The 22,396-nt window shown below is 51.4% G+C and overlaps 2 protein-coding genes across 6 annotated transcripts; both read right to left on the bottom strand.

The window, feature by feature from the left end:
• Positions 1 to 588: 588 nt before the first annotated feature.
• On the bottom strand, positions 589 to 4,871 carry DHH (desert hedgehog signaling molecule). The gene is made up of 3 exons (XM_037846874.1): positions 4,366 to 4,871; positions 1,510 to 1,771; positions 589 to 1,219 (listed from the first exon to the last, which is right to left on the bottom strand). Exons 1-3 carry the CDS (start codon positions 4,666 to 4,668, stop codon positions 594 to 596), a joined length of 1,191 nt encoding a protein of 396 aa, XP_037702802.1. The 5' UTR covers positions 4,669 to 4,871; the 3' UTR covers positions 589 to 593.
• Positions 4,872 to 6,550: 1,679 nt separating this feature from the next.
• LMBR1L (limb development membrane protein 1 like) lies at positions 6,551 to 18,383 on the bottom strand. 5 transcript variants are annotated; one of them, XM_037846870.1, is made up of 17 exons: positions 18,105 to 18,383; positions 15,440 to 15,524; positions 14,280 to 14,313; positions 13,096 to 13,235; positions 12,814 to 12,917; positions 12,097 to 12,220; positions 11,593 to 11,661; positions 11,389 to 11,438; positions 10,639 to 10,711; positions 10,464 to 10,547; positions 10,295 to 10,371; positions 9,631 to 9,708; positions 9,362 to 9,435; positions 9,029 to 9,119; positions 8,862 to 8,928; positions 7,352 to 7,513; positions 6,551 to 7,152 (listed from the first exon to the last, which is right to left on the bottom strand). In XM_037846870.1, exons 1-17 carry the CDS (start codon positions 18,174 to 18,176, stop codon positions 7,085 to 7,087), a joined length of 1,452 nt encoding a protein of 483 aa, XP_037702798.1. In that variant the 5' UTR covers positions 18,177 to 18,383; the 3' UTR covers positions 6,551 to 7,084. The 5 variants fall into 5 exon arrangements, with proteins under 5 accessions (XP_037702798.1, XP_037702797.1, XP_037702799.1 ...); XM_037846869.1 differs by having other exon boundaries at positions 11,389 to 11,453; positions 18,105 to 18,382; XM_037846871.1 differs by lacking the exon at positions 13,096 to 13,235 and having other exon boundaries at positions 11,389 to 11,453; positions 18,105 to 18,161.
• Positions 18,384 to 22,396: the final 4,013 nt, after the last annotated feature.

Below are 22,396 nucleotides of genomic sequence, written 5' to 3'. Positions count from 1 at the left end.
GTGCGACTCTTCCATTTCTGTTGCTGATAGATTGGGACGCCCGTCTGAAGGCAGGAAGAGGGACCTGAGGACCTGTTAGGGAGGGAGGGGAAGCCGGAAGTAAGTAAGGTGTTGACTCGGGGTTCCCTTACCCCTCATGTCATGAATGAAGGTGTTTTCCAATAAGGTTCAGGAAACTTTCCCTTTATTAGCCTATCTGCAGGAGAATGTCAGACGTCAGATTGTCATGCTGTCCCACAGTGTTAACGCCTTGCCCCAAGCCCTCGCCTTGCCAGGCTGGGCAAGCAGATCATTATATTACAATTTATAAATAGAAAAAATAAAATTATTGGATGGGGCTGAGGCCTTAGGGAAGAGGCTAAATAGTTCTTGTTAAGGAGTGCCCACCACCCGCCCCATCTATCTAGGACCTGGGATCACTCCCTTTAGCTCGATGTTGCCCCTAAACCAGGTGGTTTCCATATCACCCCATCTTTCTCCGTATCTCTCCCTCCCTCCCTCCCAACCGGCATCGTCTGCTGCCTACATCCCCAGATTTCAGTCCACACGCCGCAGTTTCGGCGGGCGCCTTATAGTTTCTGTGTCTGGAGCGCTCAGCCCAGCAGTTCCTCCGCCAGGCGATAGAGGAGCCGAGAGTACCAATGCATGCCAGTTGGCTGGACCGCCCCGCCGGGAAGCAGCGCCCCCAGCGCATGCAGCAGGCGCAAAGGCGCAAAGGCCCGGTGTGCCCACTGGTGACTTTCCAGAACCGCATAGCACGAGGCCAGGACGTCGTTGACCAGCAGCGTCCCGTGCGCAGTGAGTGGCGCAAACACGCCCACTGCCTCCTCCCGCGCTACTCGGGCTACACGCGCCGGGCGAAGCGCGTCCCCACCAGGCGCCAGCACCGAGTCCCCCGCGCGCAGCCGGCGTGCGAACACCGGGGCAAAGTCGCCTGGCGCGGGCGCTGGCCCTCTTGCAGCGAACACCAGGTGCCAGGGCGTGAGCAACAGCTTGCGCGGGGGGCGCTCGGTCTCCACAGCCACGAAGGAGGCCCGGCGCTGCAAATCCCGGTCCAAGAAGAGCAGCACCGGCGTAGGTACTACACGGCCTGCCGCGTCGGCCGCCAGCACCCAGTCGCCACGATGCAGTTCTCGCAGCCCCTTCCTCTCGCCGCTCCGCAGGCGCACGGTGGCATTTCCCGGAAAGCAGCCGCCCGCTCGGACAGCCAGTGAGTTATCTGCAGGAACAAGAATAAGGAAAGATTAAATCAAGACCGTCGTTTCCAGAATGTCGGTACAGATTCTCATATAGGTGGGCCAAGCTCAGAGCAGATTTCAAAATCCAATCCTGGGACAATATGCAATTTCCCACGGATCTGGCCCCATAATGAGCAAAAATGGAAGAAATGGAAGGGTGGTTTATAACACTAAGGCCCATTTGGTCTTCCCTCCGTCGCAAAAGGGCTGGGTAGACTTTCCCGGAGGGAGCCCCCTTTTGGCGGACCTCGCCACCCGCCCCCTACTGTACCAGCTTTGACCGACACGTGGACGTGGTTGCGGGACTCGTAGTAGACCCAGTCGAAGCCGGCTTCCACCGCCAGGCGCGCCAGCAACCCGTACTTATTGCGGTCGCGGTCGGACGTGGTGATGTCCAAGGCACGGCCTTCATAATGGAGTGAGTCCTGAGCGTGGTGGCCGTCCTCGTCCCAGCCCTCGGTCACCCGCAGGCGCACTCCAGGCCACATGTTCATCACGGCAATGGCCAGCGCGTTCACTCGCTCCTTGCAACGCTGGCGGGTAATAAGGCAGTCAGTCTCTTCCACCCCCACGGGTCCAGAAGGGCACTGGACGGGAGTGTCCGCTCTTCTTTGCTTTCCTGGCCCCACTACATTCCCTCTCAGCTTTCAAGTGTCCTGGGGGAAGTGAGAATCTGAAAAGGTGTAGTCGCCAATCCCAGAGTGGCGTTGGAGAACTAGGGATCACCTCTTTCCCCACTTTTGGTGCCTACTCCTCTCCCCCACCATTCTGGGACCAACCTGGACCGGGGCCAGAGTTTGAAAGGCGGGTGGCAGCTTGGTCAGGGAGAGGTCGAGCAGCCTGGCTCCCCGTGAGGAGCCCCTGTTTGAGCCTGGCCCCTGCCCCAAGCCCCAGCCGCCCTCCCTCCGCCTGATTCATCTTTTGTTTCATTGCCTTCCCTGGCACCGGGCATCGCTTCCTTCCTTCCTTCCTTCGTCCTCCTCCTTTCAGCCCCTAGCATTAACCCCTTCGCGGTCCGGGTGTCCCTCACGGAGGTGCCCAAGCGGAGCAGTGAGGAATCAAGGCTGATGGAAAAAGGGTTAGGGTGGCGGGGGCTGCTCAAAGTACAATGGCCTTTCTCCGGGATGACTTAACCGAGCGAGAATCCCGGGCCGAAGCCGGGGACGCGCCGGGAGAAGCGGACTCAGCAGCTCCAGCCACAAAGGCGCTTTTCAGCCGCCCCGGCGCAGGGAGAGGAAAGGGCAGAAAGCCGCGCCCCCCTATCCCTGCTCCGGCCCGACAGGTCCCCTCCCCCAGCGCTGCCAGCCCTCCAGTTCCAGCTAGGATTCTGGCAGACCATGAGAGCCCCCATGTCTCCATCTCTGTTCCAGAAGCAGTCCAGAAAGGCGTGGGAGCAGCACCTGAGAATAAGGAGAGTTGACCTTGCGCGGATCTGGGGGCCCCCCTACAGGGTGGGAGTGGAAAGGAGGAAAGCAGGGAGAGCCTGCACCCGGGGGAGTGAGACCACGGTTATCTCGGGAGCTTGAGTCTGGGAGCCGGAGACCTTGGCGCGCACCACAGCACGGACTTGATGGGAGGAGGTGCAAAGAGGACAGCTTCCTTTTCTTCCTCCCTCCCCTCCAACCTCTCACCTTGGACTTGGTTTTCTTCTAACTGTCAGAGGGACACTTTCCTCCTGCCCTTATTCCCGAGTCTTCTACACCTCCGCAGGCTTGGGGGGAGGGGTGGGGTGGGGGACAAAAATGGTAATTTCTTCCAACTTCTTTTCGTTTTGTCCCCCAAGGAGGCCTGGAGGCCCTGACCTGCGGGGGCAGCAGCCCAGTGCAGAGCCAACTCAATGGAAGCCTTTTGCAGCCAGGGTGTGGGAGATAAGCAGGACTGTGGGGGTTCCCAGGATGGTCAGAGCTCCTTCTGGGCCTGTCCCTTGTTCTGCTGCAGGTGGCAGCCGGAGGAAAGGGCAAGGGCAGGATGTTCCGTGACCAAGGAGTGAAGGAGTGACCCCATCCCAGTTTCTGGCTAGAAGGAAGGCTCCAGGGAAGGAGTAAGAAGGGATTTTTTCTTCCCTAGATAGGTTTTCCTAACAAAGCAACCTGGAAAACTATGGCAATTAATCAGAGGAAATCCGTACCCCTCCCGCTCCCCCACCTCCTCCATTCCATACACAATTAGGTGGTGTAATGGAAAGTGTATAGGACTTAGAATCAGGAGTCCTGAATTCTAGTCCTTGCCATGCCATTAATGAGCTGCGAGATTTTGATTGGGACAATCAAAAAGGGGGGCGGGGTGAGGGGAAAATATGACCTCCGTGTTTCTTTCCAGTTCTGACATTTCAAGATCACTGGCCAGAGGTGGTTCTTCTTTCCCAAGGTATTGCCCACCTTACCCTAGGTTGGATCAATTCTGGTCTGGAGCAGATGCCCAATACATGGTAGCTGAATTTACTTTCAATCCAAGGAAAGCTCCTGCAATCAGCTGAGTTTGGGGGGATGCAGGAGCTCTTTTATTCCCAGGTGGGCCCATATGGTTTCTCCTCAAAGACTGCTTCTCACCCAAAGACAGTTATTTAGACACTAGAATAGTTATGTACTGGCTCTAGGACACATCCCCCATGCCACAGACAATTCCTGCCCCCTCCTCAGGTAGATGGCCTGGTGACCTGACCCTTAGCCATCCCTTCCCAGCCAGGCCCCTTCAGTCTCTTCAGTCCACAGAGCTTTTCCAAAATCAGGTCAGGAGCAGGCTACGGGTAGAGCTTTCTGTCTGCTGCCCAGTCAGCTCCTGGCCCCCTGGCCCTCAGCTCACCCCAGCCCTTCCTGCCTGGCTGGGTGGCTGACCCCCGGTCCACGCCTCAGCCATTTCCCGTCTCGCCTGCCGCCATCCTCCTTTCCCCGCCCTCACTGTCTCTCACGGCTTCACTCTCACTAGTCCCTCCTCCCCCTCCCCATCCCAGCCTCTCTCTGGGATCCCTCCTGACCACTCCGTGGAGCCAGCAGGTTTGTTTGTTTGTGGGGAGGGGTCTTTGGGACTAAGACCTCTGTAGATGGAGCCTGGATCACCCTCCACGGCTGCGTAAGAGACCGGAGGAGTTGGAATTGCTCTGGAGCAGGTGGGGAAAGGCCCTCCTTACCTCGGTCATCAGGCGATCGGCGCCACTATTCTCCTCGTCCTTGAAGATGATGTCGGGGTTGTAGTTGGGCACGAGGTCCCGGAAGCGCTCTGAGCCTCTTGCCACCCTCCCCTCAGCTGGCCCACTGGCGCCCAGAGTCCGCTCTGGCATGCTGGGCACAAATTGCTTGTAGAGCAGCGGCACGAGCTGCTTGCGCACGTAGCGGCGCCGGCCCACCGGGCCCCGACCCGGGCCGCAGCTCTGGGCCGGCAGCGCCAGAAGTGCCAAGCAACACAGGGGCACCAGACTGACCGGCAGCGCCATGGATGCAGTGGACTCGGGCCAAAAGGGAGCGTTCTTGTCCTCACCAGCTCGCCCGTCAATTGGGCATTTCCCCAGGCACCAGAGCGCGCAGCAGGCAGAGTTGCCTCCAGAGTGCCCTAGATCTCTTGTGGCTCTGCGCACCTGGCTGCAGCTAGCTCTACCCACATATCCCCGGGGGGTCTGGGACCTGCTACTGACGGGCCATCATAGCAAGGAAGGGGGGTCGTGGGTGTATGCCAGCCCAGCCCGGCTCTGCTGCCCGGCTCGGCGCGCTGCCAGGACGGCGGGGCTCCGCCTAAGTGGCTCCTGGCCCCGCCCCCCGCCTTTCTCCCAGGGCCGTCCCGCCCCCTCCCACCGGGGCGGGGGCTCTAGCCAGTCACTGCTGGCCCATTTCGTGACCAAAGTGTGTTCCAATGCCGCACACCAGGCAAGCACCTGCCTAGGAAATCCTCGTAGCTTTACAGCCCTTGGCTGCCTGAATAAGCATCCTTCTACCTCCATGTGTAAGTTTGGCACCAAATCATCCCAGCCTGATACTTGGGCTGGATACTTGCTCTCCCAAAGCCTATCCTGTCCTGCGTACCCTCTGCTGTCATCCAGGAAATAGTATGGATTCCAATTTCTGCCCAAACCCTTTGGGCATAAAACTAGAGCCTCCCCTCTTCCCTGTGATCCTCTCCAAATCACCCCAACTTCCATGTCTTCTCACTCAGCAGTAACTGAGACTGGAAGGAATTAGTATCAGGGGGCCATTTTGGTAACAGACTAATGATTGCTTTCTTTCACCTTCCATCTAGCCACCCCTCTCCAGACCCCCCAGGGCTTTACTTCTAACCACTCAAGTCTCATCTCAGACCTTTTGAGCCTTCAACACTTCACCCACCAATCTACCATCATTTAGAAAGCACTTCCTTTAAGAAGCTCCCCTGATGTCTTGACACTGCCTTTCTGTTTCTTACAGAACTGGTAATTAACCGCATGGTACTGTATTAGAATTATCTGTCACCCTCACTAATTACTAAGCAATTCCTGAGCACAAACTTGTTTATCATGTACCTCCAAGACTAAGAGTGTCTAACTTACAGTAGCATCAATTCCTGAGCACAAACTTGTTTATCATGTACCTCCAAGACTAAGAGTGTCTGACTTACAGTAGTGTGCTCACCAAGTATTTGTGGAATCCACACTTTTTTTTTTTTTTTGTATTCTTTACCCACCCTCCCTTCACCCAGCTCATGGCTAGCACTCACAGAAACTCTGTGCATTAGAAAAAGGTGTCCCTTAAGACAACTGTCATTTACAATAAAAGTGTCATAGAAGTTATACATGCAATGACTATGAGGTGAATGGTGCCCCTAAAAGTGCAAGGCAGATACAGTGTACAACCTGGATAACTTAAGCAGAAATCCTGTCCGTATCCCCAATACAGCAAGGCTTGCACAGTATTCAAAGAACTGATAGCCTCTGGAAAGATGAAGTTAGGTTCTTCTCTGAAGTAGGAATCACAAACCCTTGCCAGTCAGCCACTTCTTTCAGTTGACATCCAATAGTCAAGTCAGGGAGAGGGCAACCAGGGCAGAGGGTTTGTGTGTGTGTGTGTGTGTAGGAAGTTATCCTATTCCCTGTGTTCATCTATTCCTACCACCCAAGGTACAAAAACAGGTATATGAAAGTCAGGGGACCAGCCAGCCTTAAGCAAGAGTAAGGGAGGAGGGGCTTCCCACTGCCTGACTGCCTGATACCAGACACCCGGCCTCAAAGGACACTAAGAATGCAGATGTAGGGGAACAAAAGATTGGTAGGGAGGATCCCTGTTTCTCTCAGGTGGTAAGACTCAGGAGTGATGTGAGCAAGGCTGTTCAAACAGACACAGAGACAGGCCTTTAAAAAAATCAAAGCAAACCCTGGGATCAACTTTATTGCTGATGGATTTGGCCTCCTCCTCCCTATGCCCTTGGCCTTTCCAGTGATCCAAAGCCCCTTCCAGGATACACAGTGCTTAGGCTCTGCTGGGCCAGAGGCAAGGGAGACAGCTGCCTCCCCTGTCTGCCCCCAGCCCTGGCCCTCCCCTGACATTGTCCTACCCTATTGCACATCAAATCATGTAAACATGGCTACGGGCATAACCCGGAACAGCAGTGAGGCAGATTGACATGTGAATAGATTTGGAACCAGAACCCAATCACCCAGCTCTACCCCATGCTACAGTTAAGTCTGAGAAAGCAGGGGGTGAGGGTGGGGGCTGGTCCCAAACTCTGGCTCAGATTATGCAACAGTGCAAGATGGCTCAACTGCCCTCTGCCACCCACCCTCTTAGATTCCAGATCCTGAGGTCCACCCAACCCCAGGACTCCCTTCCAGGCCTGGGCAGCAGATGATAGTGTCCAATTTTCTCCCTCCCACCCCTAGCTGGAAGTCATTGGTGCTGGGTCTTCCTAGATGCCCGGGGGAAACCGGAGACAGGCAGCAGCAGTCTGTCCAGTCCTGGAGAAGGGGGAAGGGTAGTCAAAAGTGGGGCACAGGTCCCATCCCTCAGGGATAAGACAACCAAGCCACCAAATGGGTAGAGGAGGTACATTATGCACAAAGCAGGGAATATGCCATCTCCCTTACTGAGATGACCCCTGTTCCAGGGGGCCCCCTCACAACCACCCCACAGGCCTGTGTCTCCACTCCCTCTCACCAAAGGCCTGAATCAGCTCTGCTCGCACAGCTGCGGTGAAGGTCTTTACCAGACAGAGTGTGGTGAGGCCTGCAAAGGCCACATTGTAGAGGAACACGATGTAGAAATTGCCCAGCCAGTTGAAGCGTCCAAAGTCACCCAGCAGGTCAAAGCGAGTGAGCCCTGAAGTACAAACGCCAGGGATGAGACGTGGGGTCCCCAGCCCTCCCCCTTCAGAGCCCAGCTTTCTGCTGCCTCCCTGTGGCCATATCTCAACACTGCAACTGATGGGTTGACTTCTGAGCATCAGTTACTCCTACCTCCCAAGCTCTGTCTCAAGAGCAGTTCAGGGTTGTTGAAGAAGGGTCAGCAGTTAGGTTTGCTCCAATTTCCCTTCCAAAGTCTGGTACCTTTTCTTCCAGTGGGGGTCCCCTCTGGCCCCAGGTGTCCAGAGCTCCCTGGGCCCACTACTTGTTCCTGGGGTAGGAACCTACAAGCCAGTCACCAACTTTTTTTTTTTTTAAATAGAGCAGTATGGGGACTAATTGCTCAGACTCTGATCAGGCTGTTTTGGTTCATATCCCAACTCCACCCTTAACTAGTTGTGGTGAGTTCCTTAAATTCTCTGTACCTCAGTTTTCTCATCTATAGAGAAAATAATGGGACTATGAGAATTAAATGAGACAATACACATAAAGCACAATTAAGTGCCAGACACATTTCTAACATTTATTGAGCCCTTAATACTATTATCATAAAGGAAAACTCTGGGTGACCCTCCCCCTTTTTAATACTGCTCTCTGTATTCACCCTAAAGGAACTAGTGGGCCCACAAGCCTAGTTTCCTCCTAAATCTCCAAGGTATAAACAATTGATATACTGGAGAGAATATAAACTTAATGAAATAGAACTGGATTTGAACACTAAATCATTTACAATATATGGATGATTTGTAGGGAGTTATTACCTGTGCAGCCTCCAAACTACTTGGAGGTAAACTAGTTACACTTTTGAACTCTTTTAACAGGTAATTCTAGACCATAGTTCTAAAGAAGGTAGGAAAAGGATTGAGTGTATTATTTAAAACCCCAGTATGAAGAAAAAGCCATGGGCTGAGGTTTAGATAATAAGGGTTCTAAGCCTGACTTTGCCTTGCCTCAAACTAGTTGTATATTCTGAGCAAATCAATTAGTTTCTCTGTTTCTTATCTTTAAAATGAGAAGTTTTATTAGATGATACAACCCAAAGGGAGATTTGGGGGAAAGTGGTGCTTCTCTACTGAGAGATAAAAGTAAATGGGGGAGGCCATGGGGTGTATCAAATGGAAAAAGTATGAGCTTTGAAGCAACATTTCTTTGAAGCTCAGCACAGGCACTTCACAGATCCTCAGTTTCCCCATTTGTATAATGGGAATTAATACCTCCTCATAGGTTTGCTGTAGAAATTAAATAGAGAGCATGTACAAAAAATGCCTGCTTAGCACCAGCAGGTACTCAAAGAAGGCAATTCCCTTACCTTCTCTTGTACTTACCCAGGGTTCGAGAGAACACAGGAAGTGCTGAGCTTAGGACCAGGAGACAGACACAGTTCCCAATTATCTAGGTGGGAATAGGGAAAGGAGAGGTGAGGGTAGCAGAGCTGCCAGCACCTGCCACCCACCCATGACCCCAGGGATCTTCCCCTACCCCTGCCAGCCACCTGAGTCATGGCTGTGTCATGCCATCTCGGCCGCAGGCCACGGAAGAGTGGAGAGCTGTAGAAGCCCACAACTGAAGACACCATCAGGTAACTGCCACTGGGTTAGGGAAGAACTGGCCAGCTCCCAAAGATAAACATTTCATTTCAAAGGGAATGGACCTCTCTCTGTCAACCCTCCTTTCAAAATCAAGTCTTTTCTTTCTTTCTGAACCCAAGGTTGGTGACGACTTGCCCCCTTCCCCACCACCCACCACTCCCACTACAACTCTGCCCAGAGTCCCAAAGAAAACAGGTTTGGAGAACAGAAGCAATGGTGTGTTTCCAGAAGGATACAAGATGAGTACAACCTGGATGACGGCACCAAAGGAGCCCAGCTTGGAGAAGGAGACCTGACCCAGGGAGGCACCCTAAAGGACAGAGTAGTGTCACTGTGGAACATTCCCCACTATCAGCACCATCCAGCATCCAACCTTCCCTCTGGTCTCAGCTTCTCTGCCCTTACCCCAACCTTTCTTGGGCCCTCCCCAAAAGACATATCCATATATACATAAATGTTAGCCCAAGCCTGGGAGAGATGTCATGGCAGGAGGACAGCCCAGTACCTGCATGCCCCGGGGCATGGCAGCCTCATCAATGAGCAGCTCCAGGATGTGGATGGCCACGATGAGCACAGACAGACCCTGTGTGAGGCAAAGCACTGACTCTCATCTCTGCCCCAGCCCACAGCTGTATCCAGAGTTGAATGTTAACAGCAGGAACTCTGGTCCAATATTTATTTTCCAAGGCCAGCACTACAGCCACTTAGGTTTGTGGGACCTCCTCCTCAAGGCTGCTGCTACCAATAGATCACCTTTGAGAGTATTTTAAGAGATGGCTCCCCCAGGTGGAAGGAGTACTAGAAAGGTCATGGGACCAGACTGAAAACTACCTCTTCCTCCAAACGATAAGCCCTATGCCTGAGAGTCCAGGATGCAGCAAGGGGATAATGGGCTGGATTTCAACCTTCATTCTTACCCCAGGGAAATCCTATGTAATTACTCACTTGCCCTGTATGACCCTGGGCAATTTAATTTCTATGAGCCTCAGTTTCCTCATCTGCAAAATGAGGATTGATATGTGCAGCACAGGACAGGACACAAAATAAGCAATAAGAGGCAACTACTGTTATTGATGATGCTAGGTCTGTGCATCTCCTCTGTCCTCCCTGAGTAGGCCCAAAGCACTCAAGGTCCTACTCCCCTCCCCCACCCAAACTGGTGTACCCACCGTCAGCACCAGCAAACACAGCATGGCCAGGGGGTAGCCCAGGTTCCGCTGCCAGGCTGAAGCCTTCCGCCGTTTCTCTGTGCAGGGATGGGAGGCTATTATCAAGAAACTGAAACAACTACCCTCCTTGGGGAAACCCAAGCACCCCAATTCTTACCAACCCACATACCCAGCAGGACTCTCTGTGTCTGCAGAGCCAGGACTTGTCTATGCAGCAGCTCCATGTCCAACGGCAGCCAGCAGGAGGTGGGGTCTAGGGGCAGAGAAAATGGTGCTGTCCCCCAGCCCTGCGGCCCCTGCCCAGGCCAGGCCCCCCACCCCAGCTGGGGAGAACTGTAACTTACTGCAGATCCTGCGGGTCAGAGCCGCCTCCTCAAAGGCTGAGCAGTACAGTTGCTCTTCCAGGTCTTCCAGCAGCTGCGGGTGGGGAGAGGGAGCGACTAACTGTCAGAGGCTCCCTGATCCCAAGGGCCCCAGGAGAATTCTGTTCAACCCTTGGCTTCGTAAGCCCAGCCCTTCCCCTCTTCCTTGCCCACCACCCTATGGCCAGCTCTTCAGGAAGCTTTATCCCAGTCCTTCTCAACTGCCTTGTGTTCTGCCCCCCATGCCTGGTGACCAGCTTCAGATGATGGAGGTGAAGGATACAGGCACCAACAAAGGCCATGGCCCTCTGTAGGTTGTGTGCTGTAATAATCCTGGGTGGCACAGCTCACATCACAGACATCATAGATTTGCACGTTTATTATTCCAATTCTCCAGCAGAAAGAAGTAAAGTATCTTGAGGAAAGCAAATAAAGGTGCAATATGGGTGAGCAGTGACCCTGCTCTGGATCCCCAAGAATACCTCCTTCACAGTCACACTTGAACTTTTTCTATCCAAAGTTTAAAATGTAAGGCCACACATGAGCTTACATTTATAGTAATGTGTAAACGACTGACACCAGTAGGTTTTTAGAGGAACACAAGGGTGGGCTCCCAGTGTCTGAAGGGAAAGGCTGGGCTCCCAAGGCACAAATACCACCTGCTTCATTGTTTGGCTCCAGCTTTGCAGGAAGCTCACCCTGCAAGATCAAAGGGCAAGGTGCACTACATACCCGGGGCTTGACCAGCAGCTTCCCAGTGACCGAGAACATGCGGGCAAGACCTAATGGAGTACACACTGTAGGGACAGGAGTCAGTCACTGCCACACCCTCCTCACCCCTTCCCCTACCCCCCCTCGAACCCCCTCCTGTTCCCTTGCCTTCTACCCTCTGGCCCAAGGACCACCCCCATACCTTCATGCACCCTGTACACTCACCCAGGAGCAGAAGAACCCCAAGGAAGGAGATGCAGGAGTAGAGGTAGGGGAGGTAGTACTCCCAGAAGTCTAGTGGGGCAGAGGGAAGGAAGAGGAGACAAGTTAGCTCATCCCTCTCCTGCTGTTTACTGGGGGCTGACAAGCCTCAGAGTCTAGGCAAGGACAACACAAAAGCCAACAGGGGTTGGGCAAGTAATGCAAATGAGGAAAGTTGGCCCAGTGTCAGCAGAAGAGGGAGCAGTGGGGACTAAGCCCCCTCTAAAGGGGAAAACTGCTATTTGGGCCCAGTCACTGGGGACGAGTGTGACCACATCCTCTCCTTTGCCAAGCAAAGCCAGAGATTGGGTCCAATAGAACATTTCTGCAGGTTGGATTTGGACTGAAGTCTACCAGTTTGAAACTTCAATATAAGGGAAAGGGTCCCAACCTCTCTACCTTAGAGGGACACTGGATAACTGAAGAGCCACTCAGCTTGGAGGGTGGGGAAGAAGCTGGGCCTCTCACCATAGAGTGACTCCCTGCTGGCCTTGTTGTCCACGATGGCTGATGCCACCCACACCATGCCCAGCACAAGCAGGGTGAGAAGCACCAACATCACCACCGTCTCGTAGACCCGGCCCAGGACACCCTATGGGAAGAGGCAATATGTGAGGGGGAGAACAGGGTCAACATCAGGGCACTGCTAAGTCTCTGTGTGCTCCTACTCTGCAATCTGCGGTCATTCCCAATACTGGGTGTTCTTCATTTGCAACTCCCCTTCGCAGATCCATTCTCCAACCTTGCCTACCCTGGGAGGCTGGCTCCTGAGGTCTCCATCACCCAAGTTCTTTGCCCTCTGGTTTCCTGTTCAGTTTGGCCAATGGGAAGCACCAGCAGGAGAGTGGAGGGTAGGAAGAGAAAGAGGTTGGGGTATTTTCCCTGTTTCCCCCCACCTTAGGCTCTATGTCAGTAGCTGAGTCCCTCTGAGACTACAGCTCCTCTGCTGGATGGCCTACCTCCCCAGCTTCAACTATTAGAAGGTTCCACAAACGATTTCCTACTTTCATCCCCTCAGGCATAGGGGTGGTAATGACTTCTTGCTGTCATTAGTGCCTCAAAATCCTTGTTGGTTCTCTTCAATCTGACTAAATTTCTTCATTAAAATTAAAATCTCATCAGTTGAATTACTTGAATGGAATTCTGTTTCTGGTATAGATTCCTATTCATATGTCCCCTACTTACCTTTCTGGAGCCAGCAAAGCCCTCAGACTCAGTGAAGAAGTATGCAAAGGGCATGAGGAAGATGAGGGACAGGTTGGAGAAGAGAAAAACGAGGTTCCAGAGGCCTAGAGCAAAATGGGAAAAGTGTAAGTAGTGGTAAGGAGGGGCAGGCAGGGCCCAACCCACTGGGGACTGACTGTGTGGTGGGGGCAAAGGGTCACATGACTGATTAGCCCAAGGGCTGCCTGAGTCAGCTTGACCCTATCTGTTCTCTACCCCAAATTGCAACCAGGAACCATGCACCATGGATGAGGGAGCCGTTGAGCCACTGGATGTAGTAGTTCCGAGGCAGTGAGAGGAGCACCTCGTTGCTGAGGATAGAAAAGGGCAGGAGCAGGACAGCACCCAGGGCGACTGCCAGGGTAAAAGTGCACAGCTCAAACCTGGGCAGAGAAGGGAAAAGAGCCCTTGCTTAGCTCAGACACTCACTACCCTGTGCCCAAGAAGCCCAAGTCATCCCTGAGGGCATCTGTGGCTTTTCCTGAAACCAGCTGTAGCAATGATAGACCTAGGGAAGGAGCCATCCATCTTGGGGCTTTACCCACTGCCCCCTGCCCCCTAGCTCTTTGCTTCCTGGAAGCCTTGGCACATGGATGTGCTCATGTGTGGGCACAAACTCTGACATTCATGGGCACCTGGGAACCTGCCATGACACTTGCCCAGGCTGACCCCAGGAATGTTAGGGTGTGCTAGGCATGGTGCCAAAGCTGAGGGGCCTGGTTTCTCTTCCCTGCTCTGGGATATGGATTTCTCAGCTGACTCCTGCAGCCTAGATAAGAACAGGGCCACCCCATATGGCTGTAGCCTGCATGAAGGCTCTAGGGCAAAGTGGAAAGGTGGGGGGTGGGGTCTGAAACCCAGTTTCATAGCCAAGGCCCATTCCCTGGGAATGCATCAGCTGAAAAGAAGGGACACCTTTACCTAGTTGGTCCATCAGGGAGTTGGGGTGGGTATCTTCTAACCTGTTGACCCTGAGGGTATATTTTTCTCTGTATGTGCTAGCCAAGAATAGTAGCCAGTAGTAACGGGCCTCTGTCTCAGAATCAAGCATGCCCTACCCTTGGGGATTTCTACCTTTTCCACCCCCTGCTATTTCCATCAGTCTACACTCCCACCTTCCTCCCTCCCCGCTGCCCCTGAGAGGTGAAGCCAAGCTGATGCCATTTTTGATGACTCAGGCCCCATCTGATAATTCCTGGCCACAAGGCTCCCAGAAGCTCCTGACCTAACCAGGGAGACAGGAACTTCAGCTTTTCCAAGCATCCCCAGGGTGGACTAAAGCCGGAAGAAGCCAGAAATAGGGTAGAAGCAGAAACTCACTCTTCACCCCATGGTCTCCCTCCCCCTTCTCCCCCAGCTCAGGGCCCTCCCTAGATCCCAGATCCTAAAGGCCAGGGGTGCCCAGATGTTGAGGCAGTGACACTTACACAATCTTGTTGACTGTAGCATCTTCTTCATCCACTACAAGAGACAGAGGTACAGGGGAAGAGGCAGGACATCAGTGGGCAGCTCTGGGAGCCATGTGTTGCAGCGTGTGCCACTGACCCCTTTCTGTCCCCTGAAAGAAGGGCCTGGCCCACAGAAGCAGGGCTGGACAGGAGGCTCTGAAAGAGTCCATACTGTGAACCCTACAATCTATTCTCCTGCCAAGATGCCAGCTTAAAGATCTATGGTTTTAGTTGGAGAGCATGGGCCCAGATGTCCCCACTCTCCCTCCTCTTAATCTCTCTCATCACAGGTTCCTCTTTGTAAGCTCAAAATACAATAAAGAGCAACTGGTCTTAGAGGACTGGTTACATTAGTGGCTGGGTGCAAGGAAGAGAAATGAGAAAAGGGGAAGATTCATAGAGAAAGTCCCTAGAGGAATTACCCTGAGGGTAGCTAACTTCTTGGATGGGAGTTCATGAAGCCATCCTAAGGCAAGGATAGGCTAGGACCAGGAGAGGACATCTGGCAGGTGGAGCCAGGACAAAACAATCTGGCCAGGCTGGGGGTAGGAACTGGGGCAGGTGTGCTATCCATCCCCCACCCCCTTTCACACAACGCCTACAAGAAGAAAAGCTCCAGTCTGGGCACACTTAGGCTCTCTGTCAAGAGAAAGACTACCATTGCCCATTGGCCTGGGGTTCCAATGGTCAGGAAGATCTCTGATCCTGGGTATGGGGGCACTGGGAGAGGAGATGACACAGAGCTTGTATCCATAATGACAATCACCCTGCAGACATCAGCTTCAGGTTCATAAAGGACTTTCACAGTAACCATCTCATTTGGTCCATTCAATAACAATAGGCGGGGTAGGAACTCATGCCTATTTTGTAGAGGATGAAACTGAGGGATAGAAAAGTTATTTGACTTGCCCAGTGCCTTTATTAGTGGCAGGCACTTCCATCTAGACTTTCCACTCTACCATCTTGTCCCCCTGCCTGTGGGGGAAGGGAGGCTGTTGGCGGTAAAGGCTCCAGAACAGCCCAGCACAGCCACCTCTCCTTTCCCAGCAGACACCATAGGCCCACTCCCTTGAGGCTGGCTCCATGACAACTGGGATACTGGCAGAAAGGCAGATAGGAAGGAGGGAGGTCACAAGTACCTGTGGTGAATTCAGCAGGTTTCTTGAAGTGGGTCAAGGCGATGTGGCAGAAGATGTAGAGTATCGCAAACAGAAGTGTTGAGACCTGTCGCAGAGTGTGAACTGGGATGAAAAGCTCTAATCCACAGCCCATTCTACAGCCCCAAGGGCCTCACTGCTAATTTGCAGTGGTCACTCCCCCACAACAGGACTCTATACTTCCAGGGATTCTATCTTTCTTCCCAGTACTCCCTTCTAGTCAGAACTCAGAGGCCTCCAAGAAGGACCAGAGAGGGGCTGTCTCACACACTTGGGGGAAGACGCATCACGTCTATTCATACAAGGGCTTTCCTGGGAGAAAATAGCTTCAGCCCAGCCCTGATTGGTAAATAAGCAGAGAAAACTCCTACAGAGATGCATACTCACACATTCTGAAATGGGCCAGGGGAACAAAGGGGATTTGCTCCGAGTACAATATTGGAAAGGGAAGCAGGTTTCAGGGGAAGGAGATGTCTGAATTGTCCTGCCACCATCCCCCCCCCCCTCCTTTCCTGTCTATCTACCCCTCCTCCCAAGCTGCAGGAGGGAATAAGCAGGAATTATGTACCTAGCCCAAGTCAGAACTACTACTCTGTGCTTACTCAGGGGCCTTAAAGATCAGGTCTGTGCCAAAAAGTAGGCCTTTGTTGGGGCTCAACACCTACAAAGTTTTCAGAGGTGGCACCAGCCCCTTTAAAGGCAGCCAACCCCTGAACTTACCTCAGATGACTTCCGACTCCAAGGCCAGGCCTCCCCTGGGTAACCAGACCTCCAACTTACAGTTATGGCAGAACCTGGCCAAGTTTATCTGCACATGCATGCATCCCTACCCTACCCCAAGTTGCTACTGCCCAGGGGAGGAGCTACTGGTCAGCTTGGCTCCATAATGAGGGCCAGATAGTCTCAAGAAGAGAGGCTGTTGCATTTAAGATAAGCCAAGGAAGAACCAATCTCATGGGTCCTCTATTTCCCAAGAGTTGACTCTAGCTATCTACACAAGAGGGAAGAAGCCAAGAGGGCCATGGGTCTGGGACAAAGTTGTAACTTTTGACAATAGGGAAGCAGAGTAGGAAGGACCACTCAGATTGCAGGTGTGGGATTTTTACAGCCTAGTGCTCTACCCAGGGCTTGGGTAATAGGGAGGAGGGAGGGCTCAAAAGGTCAGGCTAGAGTTCCACACAGTTCCAGCTGTTCCAGGCAAGGCGAGGCTGTTCCATAGAACAGGGGATGGGAGCCAGGTGGGGGAGGCACCAGAGGCCTTCAAGCTGCCCTTGGCAGCACTGATGTCCTCAGCTAATGGGACTAAAAGATGGGGGAGACACCCAGGAGGCTGCTTCTCTGTCCAAGGTCTCATCCCTCCCTGTTCTCTAGGAATGTGGGCCTTTGGCCCTACACTGTCTAAAGAACTGGGTGTGCCTCCACAATACAGCCCAACCCCACCATATGGGACAATCTACCAAGGAACACACAAGCAAGGCTTCCTGAAAACAGGCCTCAACTGGAGTTCCACATATGGCCTAATATAATCCCTACTTTCCAGTCCTCATAGACAAGGGCAGACCTAATAATGTCCTGGTTCACTTTACTCCTCCTCCAATCTGAGGCTGCCCAGGACACACTAGAGCCCAGCCTGAGAAAAATGAGGGATAACCCCATCAGTGCCTCCCCCTGCCCCCAACACTTTTCCCTATTCTTCCAAACCTAGAGAGTTCTGGGGAAAGAGAAAGGAGAGAGATGAGAATTCAAAGCAGGCCTGAGGAAGACATGATTCCCTAAGCTTCATTGGGTGCCCCTCACCCCCATCCCAAGTCAGAAGTCCTTTGTTGGGCAGATTCAGCTGCTGTTCTAGACGATAGTGAGGGAATAAGGAAAAGTAGGCAGGTGACCTTTGGAACACTGAGGGGAACCACTCACAGGGGAAATCCCTGAATGGCTGGGAAGCAGGGAACTAACAATCACTAAAGGAAGAGGGAAGACAGGGATAAATTTAGTGGTCCCCCATCTCTACACATTAGAATCCACCACAAGAGTCCTTGCTTCCGAAGTGGGAAACCGATCAAGTCCCCAGTGGCCCCTCTAGCCTGCACCCCATCACCTCCCAAGTATTTTCTGGAATCTAGCTCAGTGGGACGACATCCCCCCTCCAACAAACATCAGCCAGTTGGGATGCCGTCAACTGAAGTTTTGCACTCAACTGAGATTGAAGGAGAAATGCAAATAAACACGCCTCCAAAAAAACCCATCCCTACCAAACTCTCGATCTAAACTACGCAGACTCCCAGGCAGCCTCTCAAATTTAGACACCTCGACTCCGGCACGACGACCCACGCCCAGGAACACCCGGGAGAAGGGGAGGGGCTGAGGGGGGAGGGGCGTGTAGGGCGGGGAGGAACGGAAACCGACGCGCTTTGTTTATCGCGCGGGGACTCAGCTGATCCCATCTAGAGGTTCGCAAGCCCCGGCACCGACCCTTCTGTTCTACCGGGGACCTAGTCGTTAGTCCCCCGGCCCAAGCAGGGTCTGATGGAGCTCTGAGCCCAGGTGTTCGCACTTGGACCCGAACTTCTCCCTCTCCTCCTACACCCGTGCTTCTCACTCCTCCCCGCGCCCTCGGAACGACCGTTTCCTGCCCGGGTCCCGCACTCACGATGCACTCGCGGACCCGCTCATGGAACAGCTGCTCTCGCACGGATAGCACCTCGTAGTCACCTTCTTCCATACTCTGCTCAGCATGACTGGAGCAAGGGGGGGTCTCCGGGCCCGGGGAGGACGCGCGGGGGATGAAGCCGCCGCCGCCAAACTCCCGGACCCAGCCGAGGAGCGTCTCCTCGCAGCCTGCGACGGAAACTCAGGGCAATCTGAGGCTCAGACTCGGTCTTCGGGATGCCCCGCCCTTAAAGGGGCAGGCACCAGTGCGCCTTGCTTTAGAGAGCTCAGGCCCCCAATCCTCCCGCCTCCTCTGCTCCCTCCCCTTTAAGGTCGGGCCACGGCCAAGTTTCACCCAAACACCCGCCACCTTGCTAGCTACCCGGAAGCGCGGTCTTTGCTCTCTCTTTAAGAGAAGGCGTGACGCAATAGGGGTGGGCGGGTTCTTTCCCGGGAAGGGAACTCATTGGCTCCTAGCGCGCTGCTTCTCATCGCTGAAGGAAAGCTGGTAGGCTTGCTGGGGTTGGGGACCTACGGGTGCTCTTTTAAAAGCTTGGCAACTGCCTCCTTTGCCTCCTGCTGTGCAGGAGCGGATGGTAAATTTTAGCCGTTTGGTAAATTTTTTTAGTTTTACCTGGGTAAATGAGCTATTTGGTACAGGCCAGCCAAGCGGGATGTGCGACCATCTTGAGGGGGTTCTGAAACGTACCTCTGTCCGCTAGCAGCATTTGCTGAAAGTGTGTTTGTGTTGGAGCTCTGGAGGGTAGGGGGATAGGGGGGTAGGGGGGGCGCCGCCAGGAGTTTTCACTCATTTCTTAGTCACTTTTGTGGAAAGCCTAGTGTGCTCTAGAGTATATACTAAAGAAAACTGGAAAGAGAATTACAGAAATCGCCTTCTGAAACTTTGTGGGGAAATGCCCACAGGGGATCATTTCTGAGTGAGGCCGAGTCAAACTTCAGCTGGCCATCTACTATATGTCACTCACTTTATAGATTGTATCTCATTTTAATGTCACAAAAACTGTTCAGATGAATGTTTTGTTTAGCATTTTAGAAATTAGGAAATAATGAGAGGTTGTCAGTACCCAAGGTCACACACTTAAAGGATACAAATTACCTTTGTATGTGTACTATTTCGGAAGTCCCATCTTCCATGGGCTTCATGAAGGACTTCAGGAAGTCCTTCAAGTTGGAGGGAGCAGAATGGGGGAACTCAAAAGAAGGGCTGAGTTCTTTTACTGAAGAGTAAAAGCCCAGTGCTAAAGGCCTAGAGCATCCAGTTACTATCTGAGCAAGGGGCAAGGATTGTTAACAACTGAATAAATTCTGTAACCTTTGTAACTTCTTTGGGGCAAGTTACTTTTATCCCTTTTTTGTTTCCTCAGGTGTTGGCAGAAGAATCTTGGGAAACAAAAAGAATATAAATAAATAAATATATATATATATATATATATATATATATGTCTTTAGTGATAGCAAGATAATGAGAGGACCTGAAGGGCAGGTTTCCCTCTTAGCTTGGATAGAGACGGTTACAAAGAGAAGAGTATAGCTGGCTGGGGTCTTGGCTCTGCTTGGAGGAAGGAAAGGAGAGCACAGGGAGGTGGCTTGGGCCCATTGAGTATCTTTTAGGTGCCAGTTCTTTCGGAGAACCTATGTGAATGGGACAAGGCCCTGCCCTGGAGGAACTGCAGCTTGATTGGGAGAGGGAGCTCTGGGACTTAACCCTTCTTCTTTGCAAATATTTATCTCAACTGTAAGAGGCAATGTACCTTGATGGTCTTATTAAAACACAAGTCAAATCTTGTCCCAGCTTACAATCCCTCAAAAGCAATCCATTTGCATTTAAAAATCCATCTGCCTTGAGGTAGTCTATAAGCCCCTCAGAAGTTGCAAAATGGTGGCTCTTGGACTGAATTAGATGGGCTATGTTTTGTTTGACTCTCAGAGTTTTGTTGTGTTTTTAAACAAATTTAAATTTTAAAAAGCAGGAGATGATACTTAAAAAATTGAGATTTGTGTCTCTTAAATAATCAGAAGATCTGGTGGAATTGGGCCAGAAAATATACTGCTGTTCTGGTTTGCTAGTGCTGCCATTTTGCAAAATACCAGAAATGGATTGGCTTTTATAAAGGGGATTTATTAGGTTACAAATGTACAGTTCTAAGGCCATAAAGATGTCCAAACTAAGGCATCAACAGGAGGATACCTTCACTGAGGAAAGGCTGATGGCATCTGGAACACTTCTGTCACCTCTGTTAGCTGGGAAGGCACGTGGCTGGTGTCTGCTGGTCCTTTGTTCCTGGGTTGTGTTTCAAAGTGGCTTTCTCTCAAATGTCTCCGGGGTTCTGTCTTCATTCTTCTCTCTCAGCTCCTGTGCTTCCTTGCTTCTTTCTCCCAGACTGTATCTATTACTATTACATCTATTATATCTGATTCTCACACAACTGGTGAACATGAATCGGTCTGCTTAAAGACCTATCATAATCCACAATATACAGATGTGTACAACTGAAGCAAACTCTAAGAGACGAAATATCAATAAATCAGTTGAGAACTGCACGGTATAATACAAGCTCAAGCTCAGAACAGAGAGAATGAATTTAGCAGACTTGCTAGAGAATGTAGTTTGGGGCCTACCAGCAGTCTGAATTATTTGTTTACAAGTCCTTGAGTCCTTGTTTACAAATCCATTGGTAGCACAACTTTCTTTCTATGTTAGAATTGGTGAAGACACCTCTCTTTACTGAATTACCACTCTAAAACACTGCACAAAAAGACACTGCACAACCCCTTTTTAAAATTTACCAGACCTCCCTTTTTCCAAATCTTATCCATCTCCAAGGCTCAACCCAATTTATGTCTCCTTTCAAAACCTTTCCTGAAGGGATTTCCACCTCCTCTAAATTCTTAAAGCAACATCCACTTGTATAATTCAGTGAGCGATGAGCAGTTAACCATGTACGCACTGTCTCATGACATTCATTATTCCATATTGTTTAAATCTTTGGTATTGTTTAAATTTACCTTCATTTATGTCTTTTCTCCTTTTTCCTCCTCCTTGAGGGTTGGAAATACATCTTTGGCTTCTAATTCATCCCCGTCTTTCCAACCCCAGTATTTAACCCAGTGCAGTTCTAATGGTAAATGCTCAAGCAATATTTGTGGATTTGATCTGCTCAGGAGATTAGTTGTCAATTCTTAGTAGGGAAGGGACCACTTTGGGTAGAATATATTTCAGTGTGTTAAAACAACACAGGGAAGGGAACTAACAATGGACTTTTATTTTTTCTTTTTATAGATGAGGAATCTGTTTGAAGAGATTAAGTAACTTGTGCAAGGATCTACAATAGTAGGTTATAGAGCTGGGATTTGAACCTGGCCTGTCTGATCTCTTTTTCCCAATATTCTTCTGTTGCCTCTTGGTAGATTATATCTCCTCAACCCCACATTACCTCTCATTACTTCTTCTGCTTAAGGATTCAGTATAGTAGAGAGCTAAAATGTGAACTTCAGTACCCTTGAGAACTCCCACCCGTCTGTATCTATAGGGCTTACTCATTTGCTCCTCTTTGTGGGGCCACCTGCAAGCCTCTGAATGGTGAAGACTTATTGCTGAACAGCACCTTGAGAGGAACAGACAGGAGACCCAGGGGCATTCACTCCAGTGGTGACTAGGCTGGGACAGGGATGGGGATTAGGGAAAGTAGCCCTTTTCTTTAAACAGAGATTTCAGAAACTTTTCACTCAGATTATGAGTTATTTTGATTTTATTTTTGCTTACCATATGTTCTAATTTTCCCACAGAAAACACAATGAGTACAGAAAAATCCCAGCTCACTCTTAGGACTACCTTCAGGGTGGCTTTGTTCCTAGGACTTTCTGGATCTTCAGGAAGTGCTCAGCTAGCTATGCAGTGAAAATACTACAGAGTGTAAAACTTCTTACTTCTCTCTGAGGGGAATAGGACCAATTCCTAGAAATGGACCAGAGACTTTGAATTGTCTAAGATGCCACAGAAGCCAGCAAAGAGCAGTTCCCTTTAGGCAAAACTTGCCTGGCTCTGAAAACATTTTGTTGGTGGGGATGTGGGGGGAGAAGGGTTTAAGAAACATGCTCGGAGGGATTGTGTTCTTTTGTCCCTACCTATCTCTGACTCCTCCAAAAATATTTGAGAGAATAGTTGTAATGAAAGATTGTCTTGAGACAGCAGGAAAGAATTGTGAAATCCTGGACTCTGGGAATTAGAGGAACTTGGAAATCATCAGGTCCATCTGTTCGCCCTTTACAACA

Source organism: Choloepus didactylus, chromosome 8, assembly GCF_015220235.1.
Source record: "Choloepus didactylus isolate mChoDid1 chromosome 8, mChoDid1.pri, whole genome shotgun sequence".
NCBI classification, from domain to species: Eukaryota; Metazoa; Chordata; class Mammalia; order Pilosa; family Megalonychidae; genus Choloepus; species Choloepus didactylus.
The sequence above is the reverse complement of the archived record's forward strand: the minus strand, read 5'-3'. Positions and strand labels throughout refer to the sequence as shown.

Excerpts from the sequence above, each read along its gene's own strand:
- LMBR1L (XM_037846869.1), bottom strand. The coding sequence starts at position 18,176 with ATGGAAGAAGGTGACTACGAGGTGCTATCCGTGCGAGAGCAGCTGTTC. Across the intron at positions 10,372-10,463 it reads GACACAGAGAGTCCTGCTGG|AGAAACGGCGGAAGGCTTCA; the intron begins GTATGTGGGTTG and ends ATCCCTGCACAG. Across the intron at positions 9,120-9,361 it reads ATCCAGGTTGTACTCATCTT|TTACCTGATGGTGTCTTCAG; the intron begins GTATCCTTCTGG and ends ACCCAGTGGCAG.
- DHH (XM_037846874.1), bottom strand. The coding sequence starts at position 4,668 with ATGGCGCTGCCGGTCAGTCTGGTGCCCCTGTGTTGCTTGGCACTTCTG. Across the intron at positions 1,772-4,365 it reads CCGATCGCCTGATGACCGAG|CGTTGCAAGGAGCGAGTGAA; the intron begins GTAAGGAGGGCC and ends ATTACCCGCCAG. Across the intron at positions 1,220-1,509 it reads CCACGTGTCGGTCAAAGCTG|ATAACTCACTGGCTGTCCGA; the intron begins GTACAGTAGGGG and ends TTGTTCCTGCAG.